The following is a 27,871-nucleotide window of genomic DNA, read 5'->3' as shown; positions in this document are numbered from 1 at the left end:
AGTGATTACACTACTTTTGTCAGTGAATATGAGAGAATTACAGAGAATCAAACTGTGTGACAAAATATTTCATCAACTAATATCTTATTTTCTCATTGAAAAGTTTTATAAATTAATAGAAATAATGACTGTCATTTACTTTTGACAAATGAACTTCAATATAAGTAATTTTTAATTATAGGCTTAAAAGCTGAGAAGCAATAATGAGTAAACAAGATGCCTGCTGACAGAAAAGATATTATATTTGATAAATGGATATTATATAAATACCTTGTATCATCACAGACAATTATATATTATAGTTTAGCTACTAAACAATGAAATAGCATTAAATTTAAAAAACAATTTGAAGTAAGGTAAAATAAAACATATACTTATTCTTTTTCCTTTACCATTCTAAAGCTATGTAAATGAACCTACTACTCAATAAACCAACATTTAAAAATATCTCGGCTCCTTTTTCTCAGCCTGCTTGAACACAGTAATCAGGAATGTTTTTAATAATTCAGAATAGTGGTCCTAGAGAAGGATGCCTAATCTGAATTACAAATTTCAAATTAACATACCTTCTAAAAAATAGTACTTGTTAGCTTGTACGCTAACATACTCTATACCCCAGTTGATTATGCATAGTTAGAGAACTGCTCTATAAAGCTAGTAAGATATAAGAGACTCAACTGAAAAGAAAACTATAATTCTTGGTATTATGAACGTCCTTCCCTCAATATTCTGAGTAGATCTAGATATCATGGTTATCATTTAAGTATGATGTTCTCTCTGAAAGTAATGGTGAGAGATGTAGAGTTCAATCACTGGATCAAAACCATGCTCTTGAATATCCCCCTTTTTAGGAAATACACACTAAAATATTTCAAGTAAAAGAACACGATATATGCAACCTATTCATAAGTGGCTTAGGATAAAAAAAATGTATATATGCATGCATGGACAGAGAGGGTGATTAAACAAATGAGGCAAATGTTAAAGATCAATGAATCTGGGTAGAATTAGCAGTTTTCCATATTTGTGCAACTTTTCTGCAAATTTGAAATTATTTCTAAATACAAATTTAAAAAATACTCTCTTCAAAACTGTAACTAGTAAATTCATGTCTAAGTGACTTAATAGTTGAAATAAGCCTGTTAAGAGTGCATTCTGTCTAACAATTTTATTACTGTGTAAACAGTCACTAATAAAGCACAGGAAAGACAACTAAAGACATAAACAATAATAGCCACGACAGTACTCTTTAAGAGCCAAAGCATAGAAATACCTCATGTGCCCATCAGCAAAGGAATGGAAAAACTGTGAAATAATAACTGGAATACTATATAGCAGTATAAGTGAATAAACGGAAGTGTAAATGAAAATAAGAATAAATCGCACAAACCAATGCTCAGTGAAAGAAGCCGATATAAAAGAATTTATACTGTATTCCATTTTAATAAAGCCCAAAACCAGGCAAAGCCACACTCTGGTATTTGAAGTCAAGATGGGGGCACGGCTTGCTGGTAAGCCAAGAGCAGCCGCAGGGCTGCTGGCTGCATTACAGCTGACTGGGGGCGGCTACGTGGCGTGTGCTCTCTGATGAAAGATGGGGGGTACTTGCTTGCTGGTAAACCCAGAGCAGCCGCAGGGCTGCGGGCAGCATTACAGCTGACTAGGGGCGGCTACGCGGCGCGTGTGCTCTCTGATGAACCATGGGGTACCTACCTTCTTAATAAAAAATATTTTTAATGAAAAAAAAAGGTGTCTTTTTAGCCTATTGATTCTATGCTGTCAAATAATTTAAAAGCATACAAAAGTATAGAAAAAAGTGCTTTCTGATTTCAGAATTTCTCAGAGCCAAGAAAATATTACAAAGTACAAAAATACAGTTGTCCCTTGCCGTTTCGTGGTTCGCTTCCTGTGGTCTCACTGCATCGTGGGTTTTTAAATTGTATGTATCTAATTTTGTATCACGGATTTTTTGCTATATTGTGGGATTTTGCAGTATATAGGTATTTTTATATATTTATTATTTTAATTGTTTTTGCGATAAAATAAGCATTTTCTAGCCTAAAATGTTGAAAACAATATAAAAATATTAATTAAAACATATTAAAATAATATTACTGTATATTCACTGGTGAGTACCTATATAGAACTTTATATGTTGTTAAAATTACGTAGGTTTAAGAGTGTAAAAAGTGTTTAAGTGCATAGGAATTATTTATAAGAGTGTAGGAAAGGTTAATAACAATGTGGGAAAGGTTTGTAAGAGTGAGGGGAGGGTTTATAAAGCCTTAATATATATATAAATAATAAAATAAATGTAAGGTCGCTACTTCATATATTTTCGCCTGTCGCGGGGGGGGGGGGGTTCTAGAACCTAACCCCCACAACAGACGAGGGACCACTGTACAGAAAAATGTTTGATGATCCCATAAATTTAAAAGTTCTCTTCCTGTTTAACTACAGCACTTCAAATAAGATAGCAACAAAAAGGTACAATTTTTCAATGCCAAATGAACATATATTTGCCCTCTGGCCTTCAATATCCTTCTACTAGAATGAAATATTATAGAGCACCAAGGGAAGCTATGAGAAAGAAAGATACATACACCTAAGCAGAAACTACTAAAGATGAACACACACCCTTATATTAAGCACTATAAATAATCTTTAAAAAGTCACTGATTTTGTCCTCTACATCCTATTCACAGCTAACCTTTGACCTTCTTAATGGCTGGTCCTACTTGTCACTTTCAGGCCTGGTTTTGTTTCAGGAAGGAAACTGATTCTCCAGATGTTCACTTTAACTAACACAACATTAAAGAACTGCAAAGAGAGTCCACTAAAAACGCTGTGCTTTTTCCTTGGTGAGACTATAGAGATAAGGCAAACTGATATTGTTACGTGCGCACATTCTTGGTTCTCTACATTCACTGATATTCTATACATATTATACTATTTTTTGTGGCTAACTTCCTTTAAAATTTCTCTCCTAAGGTTGTCCCTAAAAGTACTTTTAAAATCAATTCTTCATCAACTTTCTTCACTAGAAATTCAATGTTTGAACATGACTATACTAATTCAGAGAAAAGTTTATATTAAAAAGTTCATTAATTCAATATGAATAATCTTTGTTGGAGTGAAAAATACTGGCACACATGGACAAAAAAGATACTCAGAGATAATTCAACGACTGGTCTAATTTATCTAGTTACTGACAACTACCTAGTTACATGTTAATTTGGGGGATTTCCTAAGTCTAATGAAAAGGAGGCCAAAAGAATACACAAGGAGATCTGAGTGGCACACAGGCTGATTGATAGCATATATTCTTATGCTTGACTGCAAGAACGGCCAATTATCCAACTATCTGAAATAACACAAATGTCCATAATAAAGAGAGCGGATAAACTGTGATGTATTAAATGGAATACTATACAGCAATAAATAGAAAAGAGTCAAACCACACATAAAAACAGGCATGAATCTTATAAACTTCTAAACCAACAACAATCCCTTCGGAAAAATTCCCAACTTAACCCAACCTCTTTTCAAAGGCTGGAACACCCCACTAAGAATCTGAATGGTCAGTAGGAGTTCATAATTTCAAGCTTTTTTAAAAAGCAGTTTTTCAAAATCACTACATCTAATTTTGTGTAGTTGTAAGAGCAAACAAGACTTATGGGGTTATACATTTTCAATATTTGGGGGCCAAAACGAAACAAACTTGAATGTCTATAAAATTCAAGAGATCTCTCATGTTATCTGAAAGTGTTGCTATCAACATAATCCTGTACCCATTATGTGACCTGCAGAGATTCAGAGAAGTCAGTCTACGTCATTAGAAAAGCACAGATGCCTAGGAAATATTCTATATATTTGAAAATAAAGATATATTACATCCATCATTTTAGTGTAGTTATTTAAATCAGTGGCTTTTAGATTCCATCAGATGTGTCCAGAGAGGCTAAGGAAAAAAAGCATGAGGTCCACTTAGTATGTGTTAGCACCGGATCTTGTTTCAAACAAAAACGAAGCTTAGATTCTGGGACGCACAGCAAAGAAACACACAAAGAGTACAAAAATAATAATAATTTTAAAAGTACTCAAAAGCTGGTTTTACAAGTTTTCTTAATAAAATTAAGTGAAATGAAAATCAATATATTAGAAACAGATTAGAACAAGGATGCATAAATGCTACTCCACAATTAGCCACTTTTTAGTCACATATCAGTATATCACTGCAGAAAATTTTGCTTTGCAAACAGAGGACACTGATCTCACCTGAGTTCATTTTCATACTGTGGGGACAGTCTACCTGAATTCTGGTAAAAGCTTTTCAGGAAAGAGGGGGCAGTGAAGGAAGGGGCAGAGATGGAAGTGTGCAGACTTGGAAGGCTGGAGGAAGAATTACTCTCCTTGTGCATGCGCCGAACAGATGGAAGGATGCTAAGTACAGAAAACACAGCAAATTTGTCTTAATTTTTAGTTTGGCAAAATCTTCATTCACTATGAAAAAATATATAAACTGGTTCTTGCTATTAATTTAATCTTTCTTTTAAAGGCTCAGGGCTGAGTCTTATATGGGGGGGGGGGGGTGCATGCAGTTCTCTCTAATTAAAAGTATGACCTGGTTTCACCCTTTCACAAATTGAATTCCTCCTTGTCTACGCAGTATGCGTCTGTCTCCAGCAATTTCTTCACAATTTTAGGACAATAGGTGTTTGTTTTTACATGCAAAAGATACTTCACTGGGGGGCGGGGGGGGGGGTAGGAAAGCACAAATAATTACAGAAAACAAGTTCCAGAAAGAAAAATTGATTATTCGTACTTCAAAGACTTAGCTATTTTAAAGATATAAATTCTTCTAAAAATTTAAGAACAACACGTTTGTTTGTTGGAATCATCATAATACCTTTGGCCTAACAAACATTAATTCCATATTCTTTCCTGCAGCTGGTAGAATTGTGCAGACATGGTTTTTTCTGAATCCCTAAATCTCCAGCAGAGCTGTTTTTATTTTTAGGAGATTCTTTTCCTAGCAAGTTTTTACAACAATACAAACAGCACTTTCTATATTGATAGAAATTATTTGAGCTTATACATTATAAAATGTAGAAAACATAAGACAGTATAGAGACATCATTTGTAGTTTAAATAATATTTTAAATTCTTAAAAATAATTTTCCCAGAAAAAAGAATTTTCTGTATTGGTAAATATAAATAAAGTTATCATTAAAAAAAATCTCAGAATACTTAATTCTGTTAATTAAGCCTATATTTATATATCCTAAATATTTCATTTTTTAATCTCAAATCACTCAAAACAGAAGAATTAAATTGTATCCGTTAAAGAAATGCAGGCAACTTTGATAACAATGTAAAATTTAACCTCTTTTGATTTAGAGTTCTGTTCTTGTTTTTTCCCCTCAAAGGGGGATCCCTATCAGACCCCGTTTCCTGTATCACTCTCAGAGGGAAAGAAGAAAAACAAAATTTAGGCTATAAATTCTGATTTGTGTTACACAGTAAGAAATATTAAAATTCTACTATTTCAGATTTACTTTATTATTTTTTATCTAATGCCAACACTTTGGTTATTTTTTTAAATACCATGTAAGATCATTCCTAATGGCTACTTCCTGTCAATTATGCTGTGTGTATTTTTATAGACATCACATTAGTCTAGATACAATTTTCTTATTTGGCTTTATTTTGAGATAAAATATAGCCAATTTTTGTCTCACGTATGAGGGTAAGTTAGGTGGTTTTTTTAACCCTTGTATTCTATTGTAAGCTAACAAGAAGTTCTACTGCTATGTTATTTTTGAATTTGCTGAGTTTGTTTAATTAAGTGATCACCAAGAAGACACCGATAACATGTATTGTCAGCAGGTTATTCAAGCATAACCACATCTATAATATCTTGCTACCTCTGTTTTTCTGGAGAAAAAAAATTTCCATCCAAAAATGCTTTAACTCAGCTCTTTGGGTATGCCTAAAGTTTGCCTTGTTTCCCATAATAACTAAGCTTTTTATAATTCAATTTATTTTTACGGTCTTTCTAAAAATTAAATGTTTGGCTACAGCACAAAGTCACAAGTCTTGAGTCCACAGTGATCAAAGCAGGTTGAAAGGAGAACTTCACTTTCCTTCCGGAGAGCGGTTCGGACTCACCTGCACTGTTCACTGGAGCGCTGCCTCAGGAGAGGGGAGCGGACACCCGGAGCCCGCCCATCCTGCAAGTTCAGCCTCCGCCTCGTGCTGGAAGGTGGGTGGCTGAACGTGTGTGCCCGTCTTCGGAACTGTGGGGAGTCAGAATCCTCTTCAGGGAACGCCTGCCACACTGAGGACGGAGGGGAGGCCGGCGGGGTCCCTGGGGGAGAGTCTCCTGGTGAGTAGTCCTGTAAAAGCAAGCAGAAGTGAGTGATTCCTCTCCCACAGGGATCATGGCAGACCTGCTCAAACACAGAGCGCAAAAGTGACAGGGCACCTCTTCTTCCTCCTGGGTTGTGACAAAACTAGTATTTCTTTTTTTTTTACTCAATTTATGCTGACGGCTAATCAGCATCGCCACAACCCGTTTCTTCTGATAAGCAGCTATAAGACAGCATCCGTAAAGCGAAAGAGAAGATAAGAAAAGGTATTCTTTTCCCTTACACGTTGTGGTAGGTGCAGTAGCTGTAGCTACTGTACTTTTCTCATTGTTGCCAGAGATGAAAAGAGACCATGACCATAAAAGGGTGGAGCCTGCATTTACATATCTACTGATTTCGTGACCTATCCATTGCATGCTTTCCATGCTTCCTGTACTATCAAAACAATATCACAACGTTTAAGTGTCCAAGCCTGGTCGCAAAGCCTCCAGGAAAATAAAATATAGCTTGTTAAGTATCTTCCTTCACTATGGATGTTTCTATCCAACTACACACTCCCTGATGTAACATTCTTTAAAAGCCATGAAAAACAGGAAATGAATGAAAAGTGACTTATGCTGGAATGCATCTCATATTGCATGCGGAGACATCATAAATCTTTCAATTCAGACAGGTATGCTGTTTATACTTTCCAGAACAAGCAGCACTGTAGAAACGCTTAGCTTAATAAACGTGGGTTAGGGCTAAAAAGACTCGCAGCTGAGCTAAGTCTTCAATTTTATCAACAGAGTTAATAAAAATATTTTAATATTTTTCCATTAAAAAATAGGTTGCATATGCCTCAGGTTACATGTTGCATGATACAGGAAACAGGAAACCAAGCCTATGAGAATTGTCTGTGAGATAAAGAGCCTAACATTGCAGTTAAAATGGTTAAAAGTGGGGGTGGGAAGTAACATGGGGAGAATACGATAGATAAAAAAGACCACTGTACAAGTGCAGTAATTACATGGCTCGTTTTTTCTATGGCTTTGGAGCAAACAGTTGCTCAAATACTGTCCTCCAAAGCATCCTCACTCCAGTGAAAGGCCTGACAGCAGAGTTAGTCTGAAGGTGATGTGTTTTGTGTCCCCATGAGAAAGCTTCAGTGGAATAAAGAGCAACACGCTAATATCCAGAATCTTCTTATTTAAAATAATGACACCTCAAATAGTTACTTTAAAAAAAATCATAAAGGACTTGGAACAAAATAACTAAGCATGCATTTCAGTGTTGGTTTGTGCCAAGGCCCAATTAGTAGTAAAAAAAAAAAAAAGGAAGCTCTGCTTAGATACCTTGTCTGAAGCAAGACTGTTGGCCCGTTCAAAGCTGTCCACACTGCCAAATCGACCTCTCATTCTGTTAGCTCCCTGAGTGAAGAGAATTAAATCATTCATATGGTTTGAATTTTGACTTTATTCTCTCTCTCTTTTTTTTTTTTTTACAGAGACAGAGAGAGGGACAGACAGACAGGAAGAGAGAGAAATGACAAGTATCAGTTCTTCGTTGCAGGACCTTAGTTGTTCATTTATTGCTTTCTCATATGTGCCTTGGGGGGAGGGACTACAGCAGACCGAGTGACCCCTTGCTCAACCCAGCAACCTTGGGCTCAAGCTGGTGAGCCTGACTCAAACCAGATGAGCCTGTGTTCAAGCTGGCGACCTCAGGGTTTCAAACCTGGGTCTTCCGCATCCTAGTCTGATGCTCCATCCACTGTGCCGCCACCGCCTGGTCAGGTTGAATTTTGACTTTAAAACTACTATAAAAATCAGTTGCCTCTTTAAGTAAAAACTAAATTGATCCTTTTCATGGTTCACTCTATTTTCTTGGCAGTACTAACAGCCATTCCAGCAGAGTAAACAGAACAACTCACAATCTATTTCCATTAGTTCTAAATCGGCCATTAGATAACTAGATACTCAAACCAAGCTGTTTTGAAGTTACTGTATTGTGGTTACAAGGTTAAACATTATTCATCCATACGGTCAGGAGAGCCCCATAACAGCAGTGAGAGCCCCATTAACTTTGTGTCTTATGGAGAGAGATGTGGAAAGTACAGCCCAACTAACCACAACACGGGTTAATATACACAACCTCCCCACAACCAAGATTATATGTATCATAATTCACATTTCAGCATTATAATAAACACAGATTAACAAGACAAAACTTCATCCTAAAATATGTGGATTTAAGCTTCATTCATTATTCCATAGGCAAAACAATTTCAATAAAGCATTTCTCGCTAAAAACACTAAATAATAGTCCACTTCAATACTGGGAAATTGACTTTTTTTTATTACTTTTCACACAGCCCTTTGGTATGGATTTCACAGATGATCTAAGAGAGAGGAACCTAAGAGATCATCTCGTATACAGGTTGGGGCAAAAGTAGGTTATGAGTACATGAAACACAGAGTTTATTCTTGCTTTATTATTTATTAATTATTGTATTCGTTTCCAGTACAGTTTACAACTGTAAACTTCCTTTTGCCCCACCCTGTATCCCTTCACTTGATACAGGAAGAAACTGAAGCCAACTTTGGAAGGAAAAAGGATGGAAAGACAGGCTGAGAACCACATACACAGAAGGTCTTAAGAGACAAAATACAGATGGAGGCATTCCACATAATTGTAAAACACACGGAAACATTCCAAGAAGAATAACTAGAAATAAAAGTCAAGTCAATGTGAAGGTGACTCGGCAAAAGGAAGAATGCACAATATTTGTATAGCAGTTTATAGTTTCAATGTTTGTGGCCATACACTCTTGGGTTTAATTTTTCTGAGGGAAGAAGGCAAAATTTCATTTTAATTTTTAATCAAATTAATACCGGCACAAAATTTCAAAAACCAAATTGTGCTACCAAGCTCAAAATGAAAAGCGGAAGTCACTACCCCACCCCCTCACACACTGAATCCCATTCTCTCCAAAAGCAAACACTTGAAAGTGTTTGTTATAATGCTTCTGATATTCACCTAATATTACTATTCCTTAATTTTCCACGTTAGGCACTACATATTCTCTCTGCCTTGGAGGATGAAACTTAGTATTCTTGTTCTGTTATCCACTGCTGTCCACACTCTCTCTTTCCCTCTTCTCTCAACACAGTTACACCAGAGGTTTCAGTTAAAACAATAATTTGTGATTAGATTATTATGACATTATATTTAGTATTTGCACCTGAGCTATATATTTGACTATTACTATAACATGTACAATTTGTGTTTCAAAGAATTAACATCTATTCAGCATTCACTAATGTATTACAAAATCACCAACCGATCTCTATGGTCAAACATCCCATAATCCATTAATGACAATTTTTTCTTTTTCTTGAACTAGAAACACCTCATTATGAAGACCTCTGTCTTCCTGCCCCAGTCTGGACTGGTTGCAATTTAAGCTTGCTGAACAGGTCTTCCCAGTATTTCCCTTCACTTTTATTAACCTAGGAAGACCCTTTCCTGCTACCCTACCTTGGAACTCCTGTTTCCTTAACCCCACGGCTTCCTCTTTCTCAATGCACCTCTGCATTTTGGTGCTTTCTGAGAAAGGGAGACTGGGAAGTAATTTTTTTTTTTAATTTATATGTCTGTGATGTCATTATTCCATTCTTATATTTCATTAACAGTTTGGCTAAATATATCATTTTGGTTAGAAACTTTCCTCAGAATGTTCATGCGTCTTCTGGCACAGAAGTCTAAAGCCACTGTCATTTCAAGCCTTTGTATGACCTGCTCTTCTCTGGAACAGATTCTTAGTTTAACCAAAGGTGTTTTGAAATATCACAATTATGTGTCTTGGTATGGCTTTATTCAGCCATTCTAGTGTACATATTCTGAACTTACTAAATCTGGAAACACATCCATTAGCTCTGAGAAATTTATAAAACAATTTCTTTGAACATTTCTGCATGCACATTCTCTTTCTGGAACTCTTACCATTTGGCTTTCGGATCTTCTTTAACTTTTTACCCTGTTCCTCTGTTTTCCATTTCTTTATCATTTTGCTTTACTTTATTGAAGATTTTTTTTAACTTTAGCTTCCTAGCCTTCTGTTGAGTTTTTCTTTTTATGTCTACTATCAGAAAATTTTAAGAATCCTTTCTTCTGCTCCAATCAACTATTTTATATATATATTGATAGTATCCTAACTTGTTTCACAAAAGCAGTACTTACTAGCTTTATATCACTGGTGGTTCTCTAAATAACAATTATATACACAATACAATTATAAGCTTCACCTATTATTACTGAATGCTTAAAATGTACTATATACTATGTTAAGCATTTTACACTGCATTATCTCATTCATTCCACACAACAATTCTATGAGGTGGGTGTAGTTTTTAGCTCAACTTTATAGATAAGGATACTGAAGTTCTGATGTGATTATGTTGCCAAAGTTTATACAGCTAGCTAAAGGACAGAGCAGTGATTTGAACCCAGGATGTACAATTTAAAAGTGAAGCTCTTGGCATGGTGGACAGAGTGTTGTCCCAGAGCACCAGGTTGCCAGTTTGATACTGGGGACACCAACTCAAGCCCCAGTCAGGAAACGTTTGAGAAGAAATAAATGGGTGCACAACTAAGTGGAATAATGAGTTGATGCTTGTCTCTCTTGAAAAGAAAAGAAAGCGAAGTTCTTAAGCTCTTACTCAATATTCCCTTCATAAGATAGAACTTTGAGAAAAGTAGAATTACAGATAAAACAAACTAGCCTTCATTGGTTAAGCGTAATTTTGCAAATGCCTAGAATCTGATCAACATTACTTCAGTTCTTCAGTTCTATACTATGACACAACATACTTCCAATAATAAACTGTATTTGTGGCTGATAGATCATTGGGTTAATATGTGTAGCTAAGAAGTAAATATTGTAAAGACAGGTCACTTTTTGCCATTTTTTTAGCTGCTACTTACATGCCCACCTGCCTGGTTATCTTAAACAGGTGATTTGGTCACAATAGTAAAAGTTGTCAGAAGGGTATTTCAACATTTGCTCATTATTACAATAGCACATTATTAAAATTTAAATCACACATTTTACTCACAGGTCTTTTATTCAAGTGTTTTTTTTTGTTGTTGTTTTTTTTTGTGTGTGTGTATGTGTGTGTGTATGTACAAAGAAAAACAAACCTACCTTATTTATTTAATTAATTATTCACACCTCTCCAGGAAGTAAGGACAATGGATATTACCCTGAGGAAAGCATGAAATGAGGATTTTTTTCTAATAACTCACACTTTATTTTATATTCCCCTTTGGAAAATGTATATATTAATAAGTGTACTCATAAATATTTTCTTCCAGTAAACTTCAACTTACAAAAAAGCAACAAACAGCCAGAATACAAGACTGTCTCTTCACCTTTGAACAGACAACTTTTCCAGTTTTATTAGAGGATGATTTGGTAACACATGTGTCAAGCCTTCTCCCTTGGACCCACTTCTTAATTGTTAGTGAGCTGAGCTTCCAAGCTATTTAAAAATGTATCCTATTTCATAAACAACTGTAGTTAAATAAAATATTTTGACATTTAAAAATGACCGCAATTATGAACCAAACTTTGTGACTCAAGTGTCAATTTTCTTCTTTTACCCAAAGAGAAATAAACTGCTAAGTTTTAGAAGTACACAAAAACCGCTTCTCTACGTAACCTCTGCTGCAACATGGGTGGCTGCCAACCTTCCCAATAAGTTCATTCTGTTGCACATGGTGCAAGCAAGTCCTCGTTAGGTCACATCATTTATGACACTTGGCAGCATTTGTGATACAAAAGCTAAAGCATCCACCTTAACCAAAATAGATTAGCTGGACCCTTGCTCGAAGTGTCATTACAGTCATTCAAGGCTATGTAAGTGGCACTTCAAAGTCAGCGGTGTGGGCATTGTACAGAATGCCAAGGTATTACCCGGGGACAAAGAGAGTAACTCTAAAAACTTTTGTCATTTGGTAAATGGCAAGATTTCAGAGCTCCCACCATTCATGCCACCTCATATCTATAGTGTGATACTTGCTTCGTACTCTGATACTTCATCTTCACAAGAATGCGAGATAAGCAGGTATCAGTATGCCTGCTTTACAGATGGGAAAACTATGGCTTAGAGAAGGCAAATATAGTAATTTGCCCCAAATCATAAATTTAAAATCTGTTAGGGTCAGGTCTTATATTCAGGTCCCTTTGACCATTTATTTAAATGAACTTTCTACTAAAATTCTCACTAAAACATCTTGGGAAAGAGGGAGAAAGGGGAAGGAGAAAAGGAGGGAGGGAGAGGGAAATGCAGGGAGGGAGAGAGGAAGCGAGGAAGGAATGAATACAAGATAACTAATTTGTAAATTTTGAAGAAAATAAGGTAGTAAGGTTTTACAAAATGTGGCATTAACACACTTTTTTTTTTTAGCAGAGAAAGAGAGAGAAACAGAGAGAGAGAAAGAGAAGAGAGACAGGCAGGAAAAGAGAGAAATGAGAAGCATCAACTCCTAGTTACGCCACTTTAGTTGTTCATTGATTGCTTTTTCATGTGTGCCTTGACTGGGGGCTCCAGCTGAGCCAGTGACCCCATATTCAAGCCAGTGACCTTAGTTCAAGTCAGTGACTTTGGGATTCAAGCCAGTGACCTTTGGCCTCAAGCCAGCAACCTTTGGGCTCAAGCCAGTGACCATGGGGTCATGTCCATGATCCCATGCTCAAGCCAGCGACTCTGTACTTATGCTGATGAGCCCTCATTCAAGCCAGCAACCTCGGGGTGTCGAACCTCGGTCCTCAGCGTCCCAGGCCACTGTGCCACCGCCTGGTCAGGCATATTAACACAATTCTGAGTAATCTGTTAGATACTCTTTTTCTAGATTCTGTTTCTGCAGATAAAATAATAGCATTGACAGCTGACCATGTTTGCTACAGGGCTTTTGTTAGAATTGAAGAACTTAAATCATTAAGGGAAATATCCATTAAAGTGTTTTGAGTCCTAACAAAATAAAAAGAAATACATAAGAGCATCATATATCAGAAGTTACTATGCCCTAATGCTCTACTGCACTTCCCCGTCCTTGACACTTTGGAAGATAACAGACGAGTTATTTCATGGACTGTACAGAACTTGAGTTTGTTGATGTTTCCTCAGGATCAGGTTCAGGTGCTGCTCCTCGGGCAGGAACACCAGAGAAGGGCTGCTGTATTTCTTTATCAGGTGTCCCATTGTTATGTTCAATTGGATTACTTAATTAAGGTGATGTCTGCCAAACTTCTGCATTGTAAAGTTATTATTTTCCTCTTTGTACTTAGTAAATATTAATTAAATTCAGTAACTATCCTAATCCCGACCAAACTCTCAATGTACACTTTTGTTTTTCATATCAGAATAAACTCGTGGTTTCCTATTTTATGCAACAGATTATAGTCTGTTGCTATCACTTATTTCATGCTCAGATTGTCTCAGATGTCACCCAGTGGGAGCCTTTCATGGTTTTTATGTCTTTATGACATATCAGTATTTCTCTTTGAGCACTTCATTACTGTCCAGAATACAAGATACACTCGTCTTATCCTGCACTTTCCCTGCAGTCTTGGCCATCTTTCCAAGGACTTTTGAGGAACAGACTTAGGATCCTGGTTCCCTCTTATAGAATGATATATAGAATCCCAGACCTAGGTGTTCGCTGTCACCCAGCAAGACTTAATTTATTATCTGGTATTTGTGGAAGAACTGGTCCCAACTCCGTATCAGTGGACAGAGCCAGGGACCACATGTACACACTTACACAAACACAAACTCACATACATATGTGTTAATACATATCATACATGTATTATATATAAAGTTCTATTTCTCAAAAATAGATAGATAGATAGATAGATGATAGATAGATAAAAAACCAAGATTTTACAGATACTTCTGCACTGAAACTTACAACACAGGATTCATTATAATTTCTCCCCTTTGTATATTTGTAATTCCTTTCTTCCAGCATCCCACTATCCTTAATACATTTATATATAGTTTATCAGTCCCCTGTGTATAGCCAGTCTCCACAACTGCCACCTCACAGATACTCCCCTCATCCTATTCAGGTTCCAACACCTATTCTGGGGCTGCCACCCCCAACCCTGGATGCTCTCCTTGCCCTGTACTGACTCTAATTCTTGTATGGGGCACCTGGAATGCTACCCCTCCACTCTGGCTCTGAGGCCCTGTGCTGGGCCACCAACTCAGGCTGCGACTCCCTGAAGGAAGTTGCCTTCCTAAACTGGCCTCCTGCTCACCCCACTCTGGTTTCCACATGAGTCAGGGGCCACCCTACACACAGCGCCGAATAGGCTCTGTCTCCCTGCTCTGAGCACTGTAGCCCCCAACCCACCAGCCCCAACACACCTCTCTTGTTTGATCTCATCGAACAGTGATAGGACTGAATTGTTCAGGAAGGAGAAAATAAAGGGGAAGAAGAATCACTTTGCTACTTCTGAGTAGAGTATTTTCTCCCTCCAAATTTACTAAAAGAAATACATAAATGGTTTTTAACTTACACTCACTATTTTCAGCATTTCCTATCAGCTCCTAAAATGATCAAAAGAAGGTTTTCTTTATAACTTTATGTAGTAAGTGGTAAAACGTCCCTATAGTATTGGGCACCAATATTGTATTCTCCCTTTTCCATGCACAGATCTCTACTAACCTATCTCTACTACTAAATTCAGATAGGATAAGCATCAGAATAAATCTACCTCTGAGAATTAAACTTAGTTTGTGAGGTCATTTTCAGTTAGTGTTAATGAAATTAAAGTTATCTTAGTAGTTTTTGGGTTTTTTTGTTTGTTTTTAAAGAGAGCTAGTTGAGAATGAGGCAAAGCAGTTACAAACACAGACATTAATACCTGAAAGAGTCTCAGTGTAATCTTACCCTTGAGAAGATATTTTCCAGGGAGCTAGTCAATGATCTCTTAGCTTTATTTTTCAGAATGTCAAGTTTGAACCTTCCACCGCTTGTTGTATGTTCCGGAATTATACTATTTGAAATAGTCTATAGAAATAAAAACAGATGAACTTTAGTTTGGGAATACTCAAGGTTAAATGAAGCTTTAAAGACGGGCTTATAACTAAGCCATTAAAGAACAGAAGAATTCTTCTGTAGCTCTATTAAGGAGTAACAATTTAGGTTCCGCATTGTGAACACATAGATTATACAGAAAATAATTTACTTTCTAGTATTTTAAGTAATAAAAAGGACAGAAATAAGACCTTTCCTTTATGCCTTTTCTTTCCACTAATTTATTTCTGCTGCATTTCACAAAAATTACCCTTGAGATGTTTTTATTGCTGTTAGTTTGATTAACAACTATAACCATCCTTTTTCAAGTTGCATAATTGTGTCCAAATTAGCAAGGAAAGCACAGGAAGTGTGTTTCAGAAAACAAAGCATCTTCTGGTAACGTTGGATCCCCCTATGGCCTCTATAATCTTTCCACTTTCACTTGTGAGTGGGTCATTTACCTTCTGGATCCATAACTCTTCACTGATAGTGCTAAACTGTATGGGAATCTACAATGTGTACTCTATACTAGGTTCTCTCTATAGTTCATCCTATTGATCTAACAAGCTACTGTGTACATTATTCTTAGAGCCAGAAAACTTCCAAGACAGAAAGCTTATCATCATGCTTGAGGAGGGAATGTCTACATTAAGCAGGGACACAAACATGTAAGTATCAAATCTGGAAGGATGAAGATGGGTTGTGGGTCTCAGTAGTCAAGAAGAATAGGAGAGGCAAGATTCAGAGAAGTGGAGATAAGAGGATGAAGACATTCCCAGAACTGCAGATGGTGTTAGCAAAATCATAAAGACTAATGCTCATGCGATAGGGAGTCTCCTTCCTGTCCACCTTGACTTCTTTCTTCCTTCTTCTTCACAAACTTTTCTTGGTGCGAAAATCCTTCTTCTGGCCACATTAGCATAACAATGGGCCGTCCTAAGCAGGAAGGTAATTAGCAGTTTCACACATCACATGCCTGGGCAGCGGCCCATTTTTAACAATAAAAGTGAGCAAACATAAAAATCACATTTTACAAACTTATTTGACCAACACCACCCCTCCCCCTTCTCACTCTCTCTTCTCCTCATGCAGCCATGGCTCCATTGGTTCCCATAGGCTTGCCTTGGCCCAGGACACTGAGGATAGCTTTGTGGGGCCTCTGCCTCAGGCACTAAAAATAACTCAGTTGGGAGTAGCCCCAGATGGGCAGAGCACAGGCCCCAGCTGGGGACTGCCAGGTGGATGTTCCCTCCTCTTACTTGGAAAAGAAGAAAAAACAAACAAAAAAAACCTAAAAGCAGTCCAGGGTGGGTAGTCATGTCCTAGGGAGGTATATTCCTCAAACGAAGGTCCATGCTTACTTTAATCAAGCCCGTCTGTCTCGTCCTTTGCATCTACAGTAATGCACCTGATAACATGCCTTTGAAATATAAAAGCAATCTTCTTTTCCTGTCCCCCCAGGGTGCAGCCACCCCACCTGTGCAGAGACCACAAATCCCCTCACAGCTATCGTCACCATGTTAATTACCTATGAATTACCTTTTTCTTGCCTATGTAAAAAGAAAGTTCAGTACTTTTTATCCCGTCCCAGAGATTTTCCACTTTGCTTTCTCCCGCCTCACTAATCTACCACCAACCCAATTCATTTCATGTAACCCCCGTATGTCTCTGTATAAAATAAGTGGTAAAACCTCCATTTTCTGGAGCACTTGCTCAATCCTTTGAGACTCTGCTTCCCAGTAATTGTCAACAGTTTGGCTCAAATAAACTCATAAAAAATTCTTACAGGTTTGGAAATTTCTTACATGGACACAAGAATCAACCACTGAATTCATAAATAAGTGGAACACCAAATCGATGTTTCTGTCCCTCTCTTCCTTTCTCTCTCTATTATCAATTTCAAAAAGATATAACCTGAATTAGTGTTAGAAGTAAATATATCATCCTCTCTTTATATGCTGTTGCTGGTAGTCTTCCTTTATTTATAGGCAGCTGGAAACACATTCTAAACCACCTGCACAAAAAATATCCCTTACTTTGCAGTTACAATAACTGTTTATATGATACTAGTGTTTCTTTGGGTGTGTTAGGTAAACAAGCGTTTCTTTTCAGGCTTGCTTTCTTGTCCTGGGGCAGCGCCATGTGTGTACAGTCTCTGAAAGGCTGAGGGTGCTTGCCCTCAGGGTGGCAGACTGCAAGTTGAGGATTGTCTGCCGCAGTGGGGGGGGGGGGGGCAACTGTTTGCTATTGTTTACTGGAGAAGGGTTTTTCCCCCAGCCTAGTTTGCTGGGGAGAGAGAGAAAGAGAGAGATGAGGGGCTTGGGAGCGCTGAGATTTCACCCAGCCTGTTTGGCTAAGGAATGCTGAGGGCCTTTGGGAGCCCTGCCTGTCTGCTCATCTGCCATTACAAGACTTTAATAAATGGAATGGCCCACCATTTCCTGTCTCCACTGTTCCTTTACCATCTGCCAAATCCAATGTGAACCTGCATGGCCATGGCAGCGGCCATCGGCCCTACAGGGCGTTTACTGTTTACCTTTCAAGGCTTTGTAAACTTTTAATCAAATATGTGTTTGAAGGGGTTCAGAGGAGGTCTCCCCAAGATGTGCTACTTTGGTGAATTATTTTGAACTGAAGACAATCATGACCCTGTGGGCTTACAAGGAACTTTTGCCTCTTCTTTAAAGAATTTAAATCAGAGGCCTTGCCCATAACACAAGTTATCACCAGAAATAACTTATGATCTATCTATAGGACAGAGCAAACTTATTTTATTTATTTATTTATTTATTTATTTATTTAAGTGAGAGGAGGGGAGATAGACTTTATCATGCACCCTGACCAGATCCACCCAGCAACCCCTGATACTCTGCCCTTCTGGGGATGATGCTCTGTCCATCTCAACTGAGCTATTTTTAGCACTTGAGGCAGAGGCACAACAGAGCAATCCTCAGCACCTGGGGCCAACAAGTTCAAATCAATCGAGCCATGGCTATGGGAGGGGAAGAGAGAGAACAACAGAAGAGGGAGTGGCAGGGGAGGAGAACCAGATGGTCCCTTCTCCTGTGTGCCCTGACCAGAAATCAAACCTGGGACTTCCACATGCCAGGCTGACGCTCTACCACTGAACCAACCAGCCAGAGCCACCAACTTCTAGTTACTGAACATCTGTTCTTATCATTTTCTTATACTGCAGTGACCTTCCTCCCCACAGAAGCCCAAGGAACTTGACTCCGTCCTTACCTCAGAATGTCACACTGACCTCATTTTCCCTTTCTGTCTCCAAATCTCTCTACTATATGGGGGTCTCTGACTCTCTCAAGTATGTGGGGTTCTCATATACATAAATATAATTAAATTTGGTCATTTTCTCTTATTAACTGTCTTATAGCAGGAAGCGGCCTGATGGAGGATAGACACTCAGATAACTTTATTAGAGGAAAAGATAATTTATTAAAAGCTGGTGGAGCATGTGAGATTAGTAGCTCCAAAGACACGTGTTTCCCGAAATTTATTTTCTTACAAATTATATACCTTTATAGTATCTAAACAATGAGCATGTGATTTCTTTGTTTAAGGTTTCCCAGGAGTCAAGGAGAGGGGAGGGAAAGTTTCAGTGAGATCAGCAAGAGGGAAGGAGTTCCCAGATCACTGGTCATAGTTACATACAGATCCTGTTCTTGCTTTGTATTGTAAGTGACTCTAAGCACCCATTTAGAGAACTATGGGATGTAGTTAATTTATCACTGGCTGACTCGATTACCCCTGCTGGCTCCTTTCCCTTGTATTCTTTTTGTTTCTTCCCTCCCAGGGAAGAGGGGGCCTGCCCCTCCTTCCTCAGTCACATGTCTATTTGATTATTAGACCAGCCAAAAACTCCTACAAGGGTGGGTGAAAGTATCTTCCTCCCCCATATGTTCATACAAAATTTGAAATGAAATAATGGACTAATGTAACTTAAAAATTCATGTTCATTCTAAATCATGAACATATTATTGTTTTCATATAAAAAACACAAGTGTTTTTACATTTTAAAACCATAACTATCTCAATGTGCCAAGGCCTATTAAAATTTCCTATGACACTCCTAAAATGCTGAAAAATAAATCTGATAGGACTTTAGTCGTAAAGATAAGAACACAAAGGAAGAAAACTCCTTTCTCACTTTCTGTGATAATTTGACTAAATATAGAAGCAAACACTAGTAGATCAAGGAGAAAACCTCTTCTCACCGATGGGCCTTCCCCGATGTGAACGTGTGTCTTCTGCTTGGCTTCACACAGCTGCCTCAGGTGTAAAATCACAAGTTCATTTTCCTCCTGGTCATTGACTGGCTTCATTTTCTGTTGAACAGACAAACCAAGAGCACACTATGGCAACACGGCTCCTCTTGTTCTATTTTATTCCCACTTGGCCTTATCTGTCTGGCAGACAAAGACAAATAAAGCTCAGCCTTCAACTGCTCTTAGGAGGAAAAGTAACAGTGGCATTCTCGCTACTCTCAAATAGTGTAACAGGATGCATATCTTTAACTTCAGATACAGAAACAAGAAAAGGAACTTCAGGAAAACAGGCTATAATTCCCATTACTTATGTCTCATTTGCGAGAATTGTAAGTAATGTTACCTGGACTCTTTCAAAGATGTCAGCTTGCTCATTATCTGTCAGTGATGAGAGGTGCCTCTGAATTACCAGTTTGGCTCTTGGAGGGTAGAGACCTAAGGAAAATGATGGGGTGAGTATTAAGCAGAGTGTAGCTGCAGAGAGCAGTATATAATGTGTCACCACCTATCCTTTCACCAACAGGCTCTGAAGTTAAATCTTCTCTGGGAGATGAGTCCCTGCCTATAGCAAACTTTGGAACACTACGATGCAATCATTAAAACATAATGTGAGGTGATATCTCATTGTGGTTTTAATTTGCATTTCTCTAATGATTAGTGATGTTGAGCATTTTTTCATATGCCTCTTGGCCATCTGTATGTCCTCTTTGGAGAAATGTCTATTCATTTCTTTTGCCCATTTTTTGATTGGATTGTTTCTCTTTCTGGTGTTGAGATTTACAAGTTCTTTATAAATTTTGGTTATTAACCCCTTATCAGACGTACTGTCAAATATGTTCTCCCATTGTGTAGTTTGTCTTTTTATTCTGTTCTTATTGTCTTTGGCTGTGCAAAAGCTTTTTAGTTTGATATAGTCCCATTTGTTTATCCTGTCTTTTATTTCACTGGCCCGTGGAGATAAATAACATTATAAGGAGTGAAATAAGTAAATCAGAAAAAACTAAGAACTATATGAACCCATACATAGATGGGACATAAAAATGAGACTCAAAGACATAGACAAGAATGTGATGGTAACAGGGGGTGGGGTGGGGGATGGGGAGGGGGTGAGGAAGGAGAGGGGGTGGGGGGAGGGGAGGGGCATAAAGAAAACCAGATAGAAGGTGACAGAAGACAATTTGATTTTGGGTGAGCGGTATGCAGCATAATCAAATGTCAAAATCTGGAGATATTTTCTCAGAACATATGTACCCTGATTTATCAATGTCACTGCATTAAAATTAATAAAAATAAGATTAAAAAAATCACAATGGGAAACCTCATCACCAAAACCACTGGCCCCCTGCCAGTGACACTGAAGTCAGATTTACTAACAACAAAAAAAAAATTTCTAAATCACACCACACCAACATCTTAGTCATATACCATTGAATATGGTAGCAATTTAACTAGTCAACACAGAAACTTTTGGTGAATTAACATCCTAGTTCCTGACATGGAAGTAAATGCTAACCACTAGCTTTGGCCAAAATCTCTAAGAAAAAACCTGACCTTTGAAAAAAAAAAGAAAGAAAGAAAGAGAAACTGATAATGTTAAAAGGCAGAGCTCCAGCCAAGACTGGCATCCCACCCCCTCGCACAGGTCTTGTCGTGTGGTAATAAAACTTCAAGGACAACATTAATATTTAGTGACATTTTCAATGTTGCTGTTTTACCAAGAAATTGTTTACTTCTTTATATCATGTTATTTATATATCTATCACATTGTTACACATAACTTTTATTAAATGCATGGGCACACACACAAAACAAATGTTTTCTAAGAAAACATTTTTGTTTTTATAATTGTTTTAAAAAGAGAAAACATAAGTGGCACCTAAGGGAATTTGTTCATTAAAAATAGATGGTCATTTGAGCCTGCGCAGGTGGTGGCGCAGTGGATAGAGTGTCAGACTGGGACGCAGAGGGCTCAGGTTCGAAACCCCAAGGTTGCCGGCTTGAGCGTGGGCTTATCTGGTTTAAGCACAGCTCACCGAACCTTACAGTAATCTAGCACTTTAAAAATCACTGAAAGAATTACATTAAAACATGCATTGTTTTAAAAAGGAACTAGAATTATTTGCATGGCTGTCAGAATGTAAACAGCACCACCACTGGAACTGTTTTAAACCATTCGTATGGTGTACACTGGGAGAAAGAAAAGCCACTGAAAACTGCCGCTCTGCCTGGCTCTGTGCAGGGCACAGCATGACCCTGGGCCCGCCCCGTGACTGCACACAGAAACGGGGCACTAACGCTCATTTGCATATGTGATGACACCTCTACCATAGCTCATTGATCGGCAAAGTCTCCATTAAGAGGTTCCCTAGTCAAATATACTGCTCACGAAAATCAGGGGATATTTCAAAATGAATATGAAGCAATAAAATATCCCCTGATTTTTGTGAGCAGTTTATTAAGAAACTGATTCACATGATTGTTTTTGTTTTATTTTATGTTGTTTACTATTCTAAGATAAAACAAGGGAGAAGTAGAGAGGGCAGTTATTTGAAATATGTAACTAAATCCACAGCCTCAGAAGTTTCTTTAAACCTTTATTTCAGTAGAGAATTGGAAACAGCTGGAGCTTATTTTCAGACTCTACATGCCCCCTCCATCGCTGCGAATGTGACTTGACTTCCTTCCTCTCCCCGTTTTGAAATCACAGATAAGTGAATTACTGACACTGAGAGGCAAGCATATTATTTATCCCTCATGCTTGTTAGTGTAGAAAGACAAGCCTGAGATCATCGCTCCACCTCCATGATGCCCAACATCACTTTAGTTTCACATCCTGCGGTCTGGTCCTGGGGAGCTAGACCTCCCCTTAGACATTGCCTCCTGGATCCACTTTGGTCCACAGGCTGGCTGGCCTAGTGCCTTCAGTCTAAATGGTGAGACTCACTTGACATAGGCATAGTCGATTAGCATACCCATCAGCTTACATCAGCACACTTACCTACTTCCTTTTTTAAAAAAAATAAAAATAGAACTCATTAATGCAGCCAAACATATTGGCAGGATAATATAATCCTCAGTAAGTCATATGAAATAGTATCTACATACTACTTTGGGGGGGGGGGGAGAGGGAGAACAAAGGGAAGAGAGAGGGGAGGAGAGAGAGAGAGAGGATGAGAGAGAAAGGGAACAGGGAAAGAAGAGAGAGAGAGAAAAGGGGAGAGAGAGGGAAAAGAAAAGGGGAGAGAGAGAAAGAGAGAAAGGCACATCAACTCGTTGTCTCTGACTGGGGCTCCAACCAGCAACCTCGACCCCAGGGTCAAGCCAGAACCCCCCAGCCCCGGGGCTGCCTTGGGATTGAACCGGCACCCTCAGGGCCAGCGCCCTGGGGTTGAACCCCGGTGGGCTGGAGCCCAGAGAGCTCCAATACCATTCTCTCTATCTACTGGGCCACTGGCCAGGGCTATACACACTACTTTTAAATATCTTCCTCACTAAATTCCTATTTCTACTAATTTCTGTTGAATCTAAATGCGGTCCTTTTCCCAGCTTTACACTTTGTACCTTAGCATAAACCAAATTTAGAATTCACGCTGATGTCTTACTCAGGTAAAAATAACCCTCTGGGAAACAAACACACCAATGCCCAGCTTCAAGGCAGCTAGGCCCTGAAAACCCCTGCCTTCTGCTCGTCCCTCAGGGAGAAGGCATCGGTGGCTCTGGAGACAGACCGAACAAGTTCAAGTCCTGGTCTGCCCCTTCCAAGCACATATTTCTCAACTTTGTGTCTTGCTGCCTCAGTTTCCAGGTGAGTAAAATGAGGATTAAAAACAGTACCTGACTTTTGGGGTTTCTATGTGGATTAAGCAAAAGACAATAGTGCCTAGACACAGTGACTCCTGTCGTTATTACTCTCATGCTCACAATGACAGCACTGCCCTGTCTTATGCTCTCTGCCTGACCTCAAAGGCAGGGATCAGAGAAAGCGCTGTCCGAGGCCTCTGGGAAAGAGCCTGTGTGAATCTTTTCCCAGTCAACACAGACCTCTCCTTTGCTCCCTTCAGATAGATGCATAACTTAAAGCTAGGAAAACTTAAGTTTTAGAGTCCCTTCAAGACCTCAGGAGGGGCTCTGCTAATTCTGGATTCATAACTTGTATGCTTTCTCTTTAGAAAGGTCTTTAAAACTATAAACACCTCAGGTGCCACCAAACTGAGGTCCAGCCCTATATACATATAGACAGAGTCCTTCCCGTCTGCTATCGCTCCTCCCGGCTGTTAGAGCCAGCTTCTGACGGACTATCTACGTGCGTGAAAGCTTAAAACTTCTTTTCTGTAACAGAAAATATACTTTAAAACACACCTACACAAAGAGAAAAAAAAAAACAACACCTACAATGCAGTTTTTAAAAAGAGAAATACACAGTTCCTTCTTTACTAAAGTGTTTAGCTCTGTCTACATAGACATAATTTATTTCTATAGTGTGAGGTTTGAAAACTAAAAATTCAAAGTGGAAAATATTATTCATCATTATGCTATTAACATTTGGGGAAAAGAAGTCACTACCGTTATAGACTTGCTTTTTTATTTTATTACCCAAGTAATATAAGTTGTACATTTTTTAAATGTAAGTTGTACATTTTAAAAATACTAGAACATTGTCAATAGAGCTAAATTTGCCTTTTATTAGTGAGCACAAAGGCATGAAAGAAAAATGATTTGTGTAGATTCAAACTGTCTTCCCTAAGATATTTAAGTCCAGGAGGAAGAAGAAGAACTTGATAGTAGAATACTGCTGAGACCACCCTGACCAGGTGACAAGGGGGATGCGGCACCATTCCATAGTGAGAGGAGGGACTCACTGTAAATAGGAGGAGACATCAAGACAGGCCCAGCTAAGAGACATCGAGCAAAATAACTGAGCAACACTCACTGTGGATGTTGTGGTCACAAAAGACAAGGGAAGACTGAGAAAGAGCTGCAGGCTGCAGGGGGTGAGGGGGAAACAACTACATATAACATGGGATCCTAACTGAAATCCTGGAACCGAAAAAAAGACATGAGTGAAAAAATGGTGAAGATCAAATCGGGTGCTTAGTTTGGATAATAATATTGTACCAGTGTTAATATTCTGTTCTGATCATTGTACTGGGTTACGGAAGATGTTAATAGTGGGATTGGATCGGGGAGGAATATTTGGAAACCCACTGCAACTTCTATATAAGTCTAAAAGTAGACCACATTAAAAAATAGTTTTGAAGAAAAAATGATACCATTCTATGTATTTTTCCAGATATAGTATCAAAGTGTAGGTGTTATTCAGCAAGATATTTTTCACTCAATAATGTAATTTTAAGATATGTTCCAGTTGATAAAGTTATAATTCATTTTTATTAATCGCTCCAGTATATGAACATACTTTAATTATGCTACTGATAAACATCTAGGTTGTTTCCAATTTTCTATTACAAATAGAAAGGTTGTATTTACAAATAATACAACCTTGAAAATAAAAGTGTTGCATTTTGAATCTACATAACAGTTTCTCTTATTAAGACATGGAACTGCTGGTTAACATGATATATGCAATTTTAGGTTAGTGAGTTTCTATTAATTGTCCCCCCAAAATGGCTATGCTAATTTGCACTTCATTCAGCATCACATAAATGTATCAATACCTCTACAATTTCACCAGTAGTTAGTCTGATGAGTATCTTATTGTTTTCATTTTCCTGTCTGACATGTAGTAAGATAGAGCATCTTCTCATTATTATTATTAGACCTTTTACTTTCCTTTTCAGAGGAGTATTTTTAATATGGTTTGTGTCATTTCCAACCTGTGGTTTTATCTTTTTCTTATAGATAATAAGACTTCTTACAAATTCTTAATACCAAGCCATCAATTCCTCATTTGTCATTTATCATTCAACTTCCAAGGAAGCAGTTACGATGTAAAAATTTAAAATTTTTATAAAGTCAAATCTGGTAATGTCTTCTTTTAATAGTTTTTGCATTTTTGCATCTTAATAAAGGCTTCTTTGCCTGACCAGCCAGTGGTGCAGTGGATAGAGTGTCGACCTGGGATGCAGAGGACCCAGGTTCGAAACGTCAAGGTTGTGGGCTTGAGCATAGGATCATAGACATGACCCCATGGTCACTGACTTGAGCCCAAGGTTGCTGGCTTGAGCTCAAGGTCACTGGCTCAGTTGGAGTTCTACACCCCAATCAAGGCACATAGGAGAAAGCAATCAATGAATGACTAAGGTGCCATAACAAAGAATTGATGCTTCTAATCTTTCTCCCTTCCTGTCTGTCTGTCCCTATCTGTCCCTCTCTCTGTCTCTCTTGCTAAAAATAAGTACAAAAATAAACAAAATAAAGGCTTCTTTGTTTAATGACATAATAATATTCTTTTTTATAATTATTTTAATATTTTGTTTGTTTACACACCAAGGACTTTGATCCATCGACAATGACATTTAAGAGGGTAAGTAGGAGAAATCTTTCTCTCTTTGGATAGCATATGGCTCTAACACCATTTATTGAGTGATTCAGCCTTTCCTCTACAGATTTATAATGTTCCCTTTACCATACACCAAAAAATGTAGCATTTTAGGAAAACATATATATATATATATATATATATATATATATATATATATATTTGAAAACAATGTGAATGTGCATTCTATAAAATTATAATTACAAATTTTAAAACCTGAATATCACATTTAAATAGTCCTCGATCACAGAGCTGAGTTAAATAAATGCTGCCGTTCACCATGGATTCTGCCCCGTGCCTGTGATTCTGCTGCCTACTGAACAGGAATCACAACTTGCATTTACAAGAACTAGAGCCCCCAAACTTTTTACACAGAGGGCCAGTTCACTGTCCCTCAGACCGTTGGAGGGCCGCCACATACAGTGCTCCTCTCACTGACCACCAATAAAAGAGGTGCCCCTTCCGGAAGTGCGGCGGGGGGGGGGGGGGGCCGGAGAAATGGCCACAGGGGGCCTCATGCGGCCTGCGGGCCGTAGTTTGGGGATGCCTGGTAGACCATCTCTACTTTGTCTGCAGTGTGCACTCTCCCTGTCCAGTATAACACCCATCATGCTGAACTGCGTTCACCGGCTCACATGCCTGTCTTCCACTCTAGTCTGCGGGCTTTCTGAAGGCACAGTCCTCATCTCAAGCACTTCCAAAGCCCCAGTGTTTAGCACACTGCCTGCTGCAAAGGAGAGGCTTACCACGTGTTTATTAAATTGTGTTTCTTCTCTTGTGCTGTATTTTTCCAACTTTGTTAGTAAGAAAGAACAAGAAGAAAGGGAAGGTGAGTCATACCGCGCTACTCCCGAGAACACTTCTTTTTTAAAAAACCTGCTTTATGATATCACACTTATCTCTGTCATGTTAAAATGTCCCTCAAAGCCCACAGAAGTTCCATTCACATCATCAAGTGAAAGGGTTTGAAAAGGAGATGGCTTTGCCTCTCTCCATTCATTCAACAAATATTTGGTCAGTTCTCACTATGTACATAGCACAGTTTTAAGAAGTGTGGGAAATACAAGTTCCTTCCTTGAGACTGCCTTCAGGGAAAAAAAAAAGTTAAAAATGAAAAAGGGAGAGAAAGAAAGAGAGGCAGTGGGGGAAGCCAAGTGCCTTGGAGAGACAAGGATTCTTTGGGCCCTTGTTTCACCTTGAAGCAAAGAACCTTTCAATGACAGTAGCAACTTTCTGGCTTCCCAAAGGACAACGCAAACTCCTCTTTTCCAAAGGCTAGATTATATTGTACCTTCAATCCTTTCGCAGAGCTTATGCAAAGAGTGCATAGGGCAGGCCTCACACAGCTTAACCTGGGTCTTGGCACTCTGCAGGGCGGCTGCCGTACTGAACGCCTGCTTCAGAGTCAGCATAACCTCGTCCACCTACAGGGAGAAACGAAACTCGGGTCTATAAAAGTTGCTTTCATGGTAACACATTAAAATCCCAATAGCAATGTGAGAGTTCATTGCTGAAGACTCAGCAATAAATAATGTAATGTTGATGACTACAGAACTTTCAGAGAGAATATATTGTCTTGAAGTTGGAGCTTCAGTTATACACATAATTAAAAGCTGGATGAAATAAGACCATTGTCATGTGTATAC

General features: G+C 38.3%; 1 protein-coding gene across 4 annotated transcripts in view; it reads right to left on the bottom strand.

Annotated features, from left to right (window-relative positions):
* Window positions 1-27,871, bottom strand: part of TBC1D4 (TBC1 domain family member 4) — a 233,442-nt gene that overhangs the window by 43,971 nt on the left and 161,600 nt on the right. For 3 of the 4 annotated variants that reach the window (XM_066380771.1, XM_066380773.1, XM_066380774.1), the window contains 7 exons: window positions 27,517-27,649; window positions 20,070-20,161; window positions 19,676-19,786; window positions 15,315-15,434; window positions 7,706-7,780; window positions 6,172-6,398; window positions 4,279-4,443 (listed from right to left, as the gene is read on the bottom strand). In XM_066380771.1, coding sequence (XP_066236868.1) covers window positions 4,279-4,443; window positions 6,172-6,398; window positions 7,706-7,780; window positions 15,315-15,434; window positions 19,676-19,786; window positions 20,070-20,161; window positions 27,517-27,649 — 923 coding nt within the window. The remainder of the gene's footprint in view (window positions 1-4,278; window positions 4,444-6,171; window positions 6,399-7,705; window positions 7,781-15,314; window positions 15,435-19,675; window positions 19,787-20,069; window positions 20,162-27,516; window positions 27,650-27,871) is intronic. The other variant, XM_066380772.1, reaches the window with a different exon arrangement.

Source organism: Saccopteryx leptura, chromosome 4 (genome assembly GCF_036850995.1).
Source record: "Saccopteryx leptura isolate mSacLep1 chromosome 4, mSacLep1_pri_phased_curated, whole genome shotgun sequence".
NCBI classification, from domain to species: Eukaryota; Metazoa; Chordata; class Mammalia; order Chiroptera; family Emballonuridae; genus Saccopteryx; species Saccopteryx leptura.
Note: the sequence above shows the minus strand (reverse complement) of the source record. Positions and strands in the feature narration are given on the sequence as shown.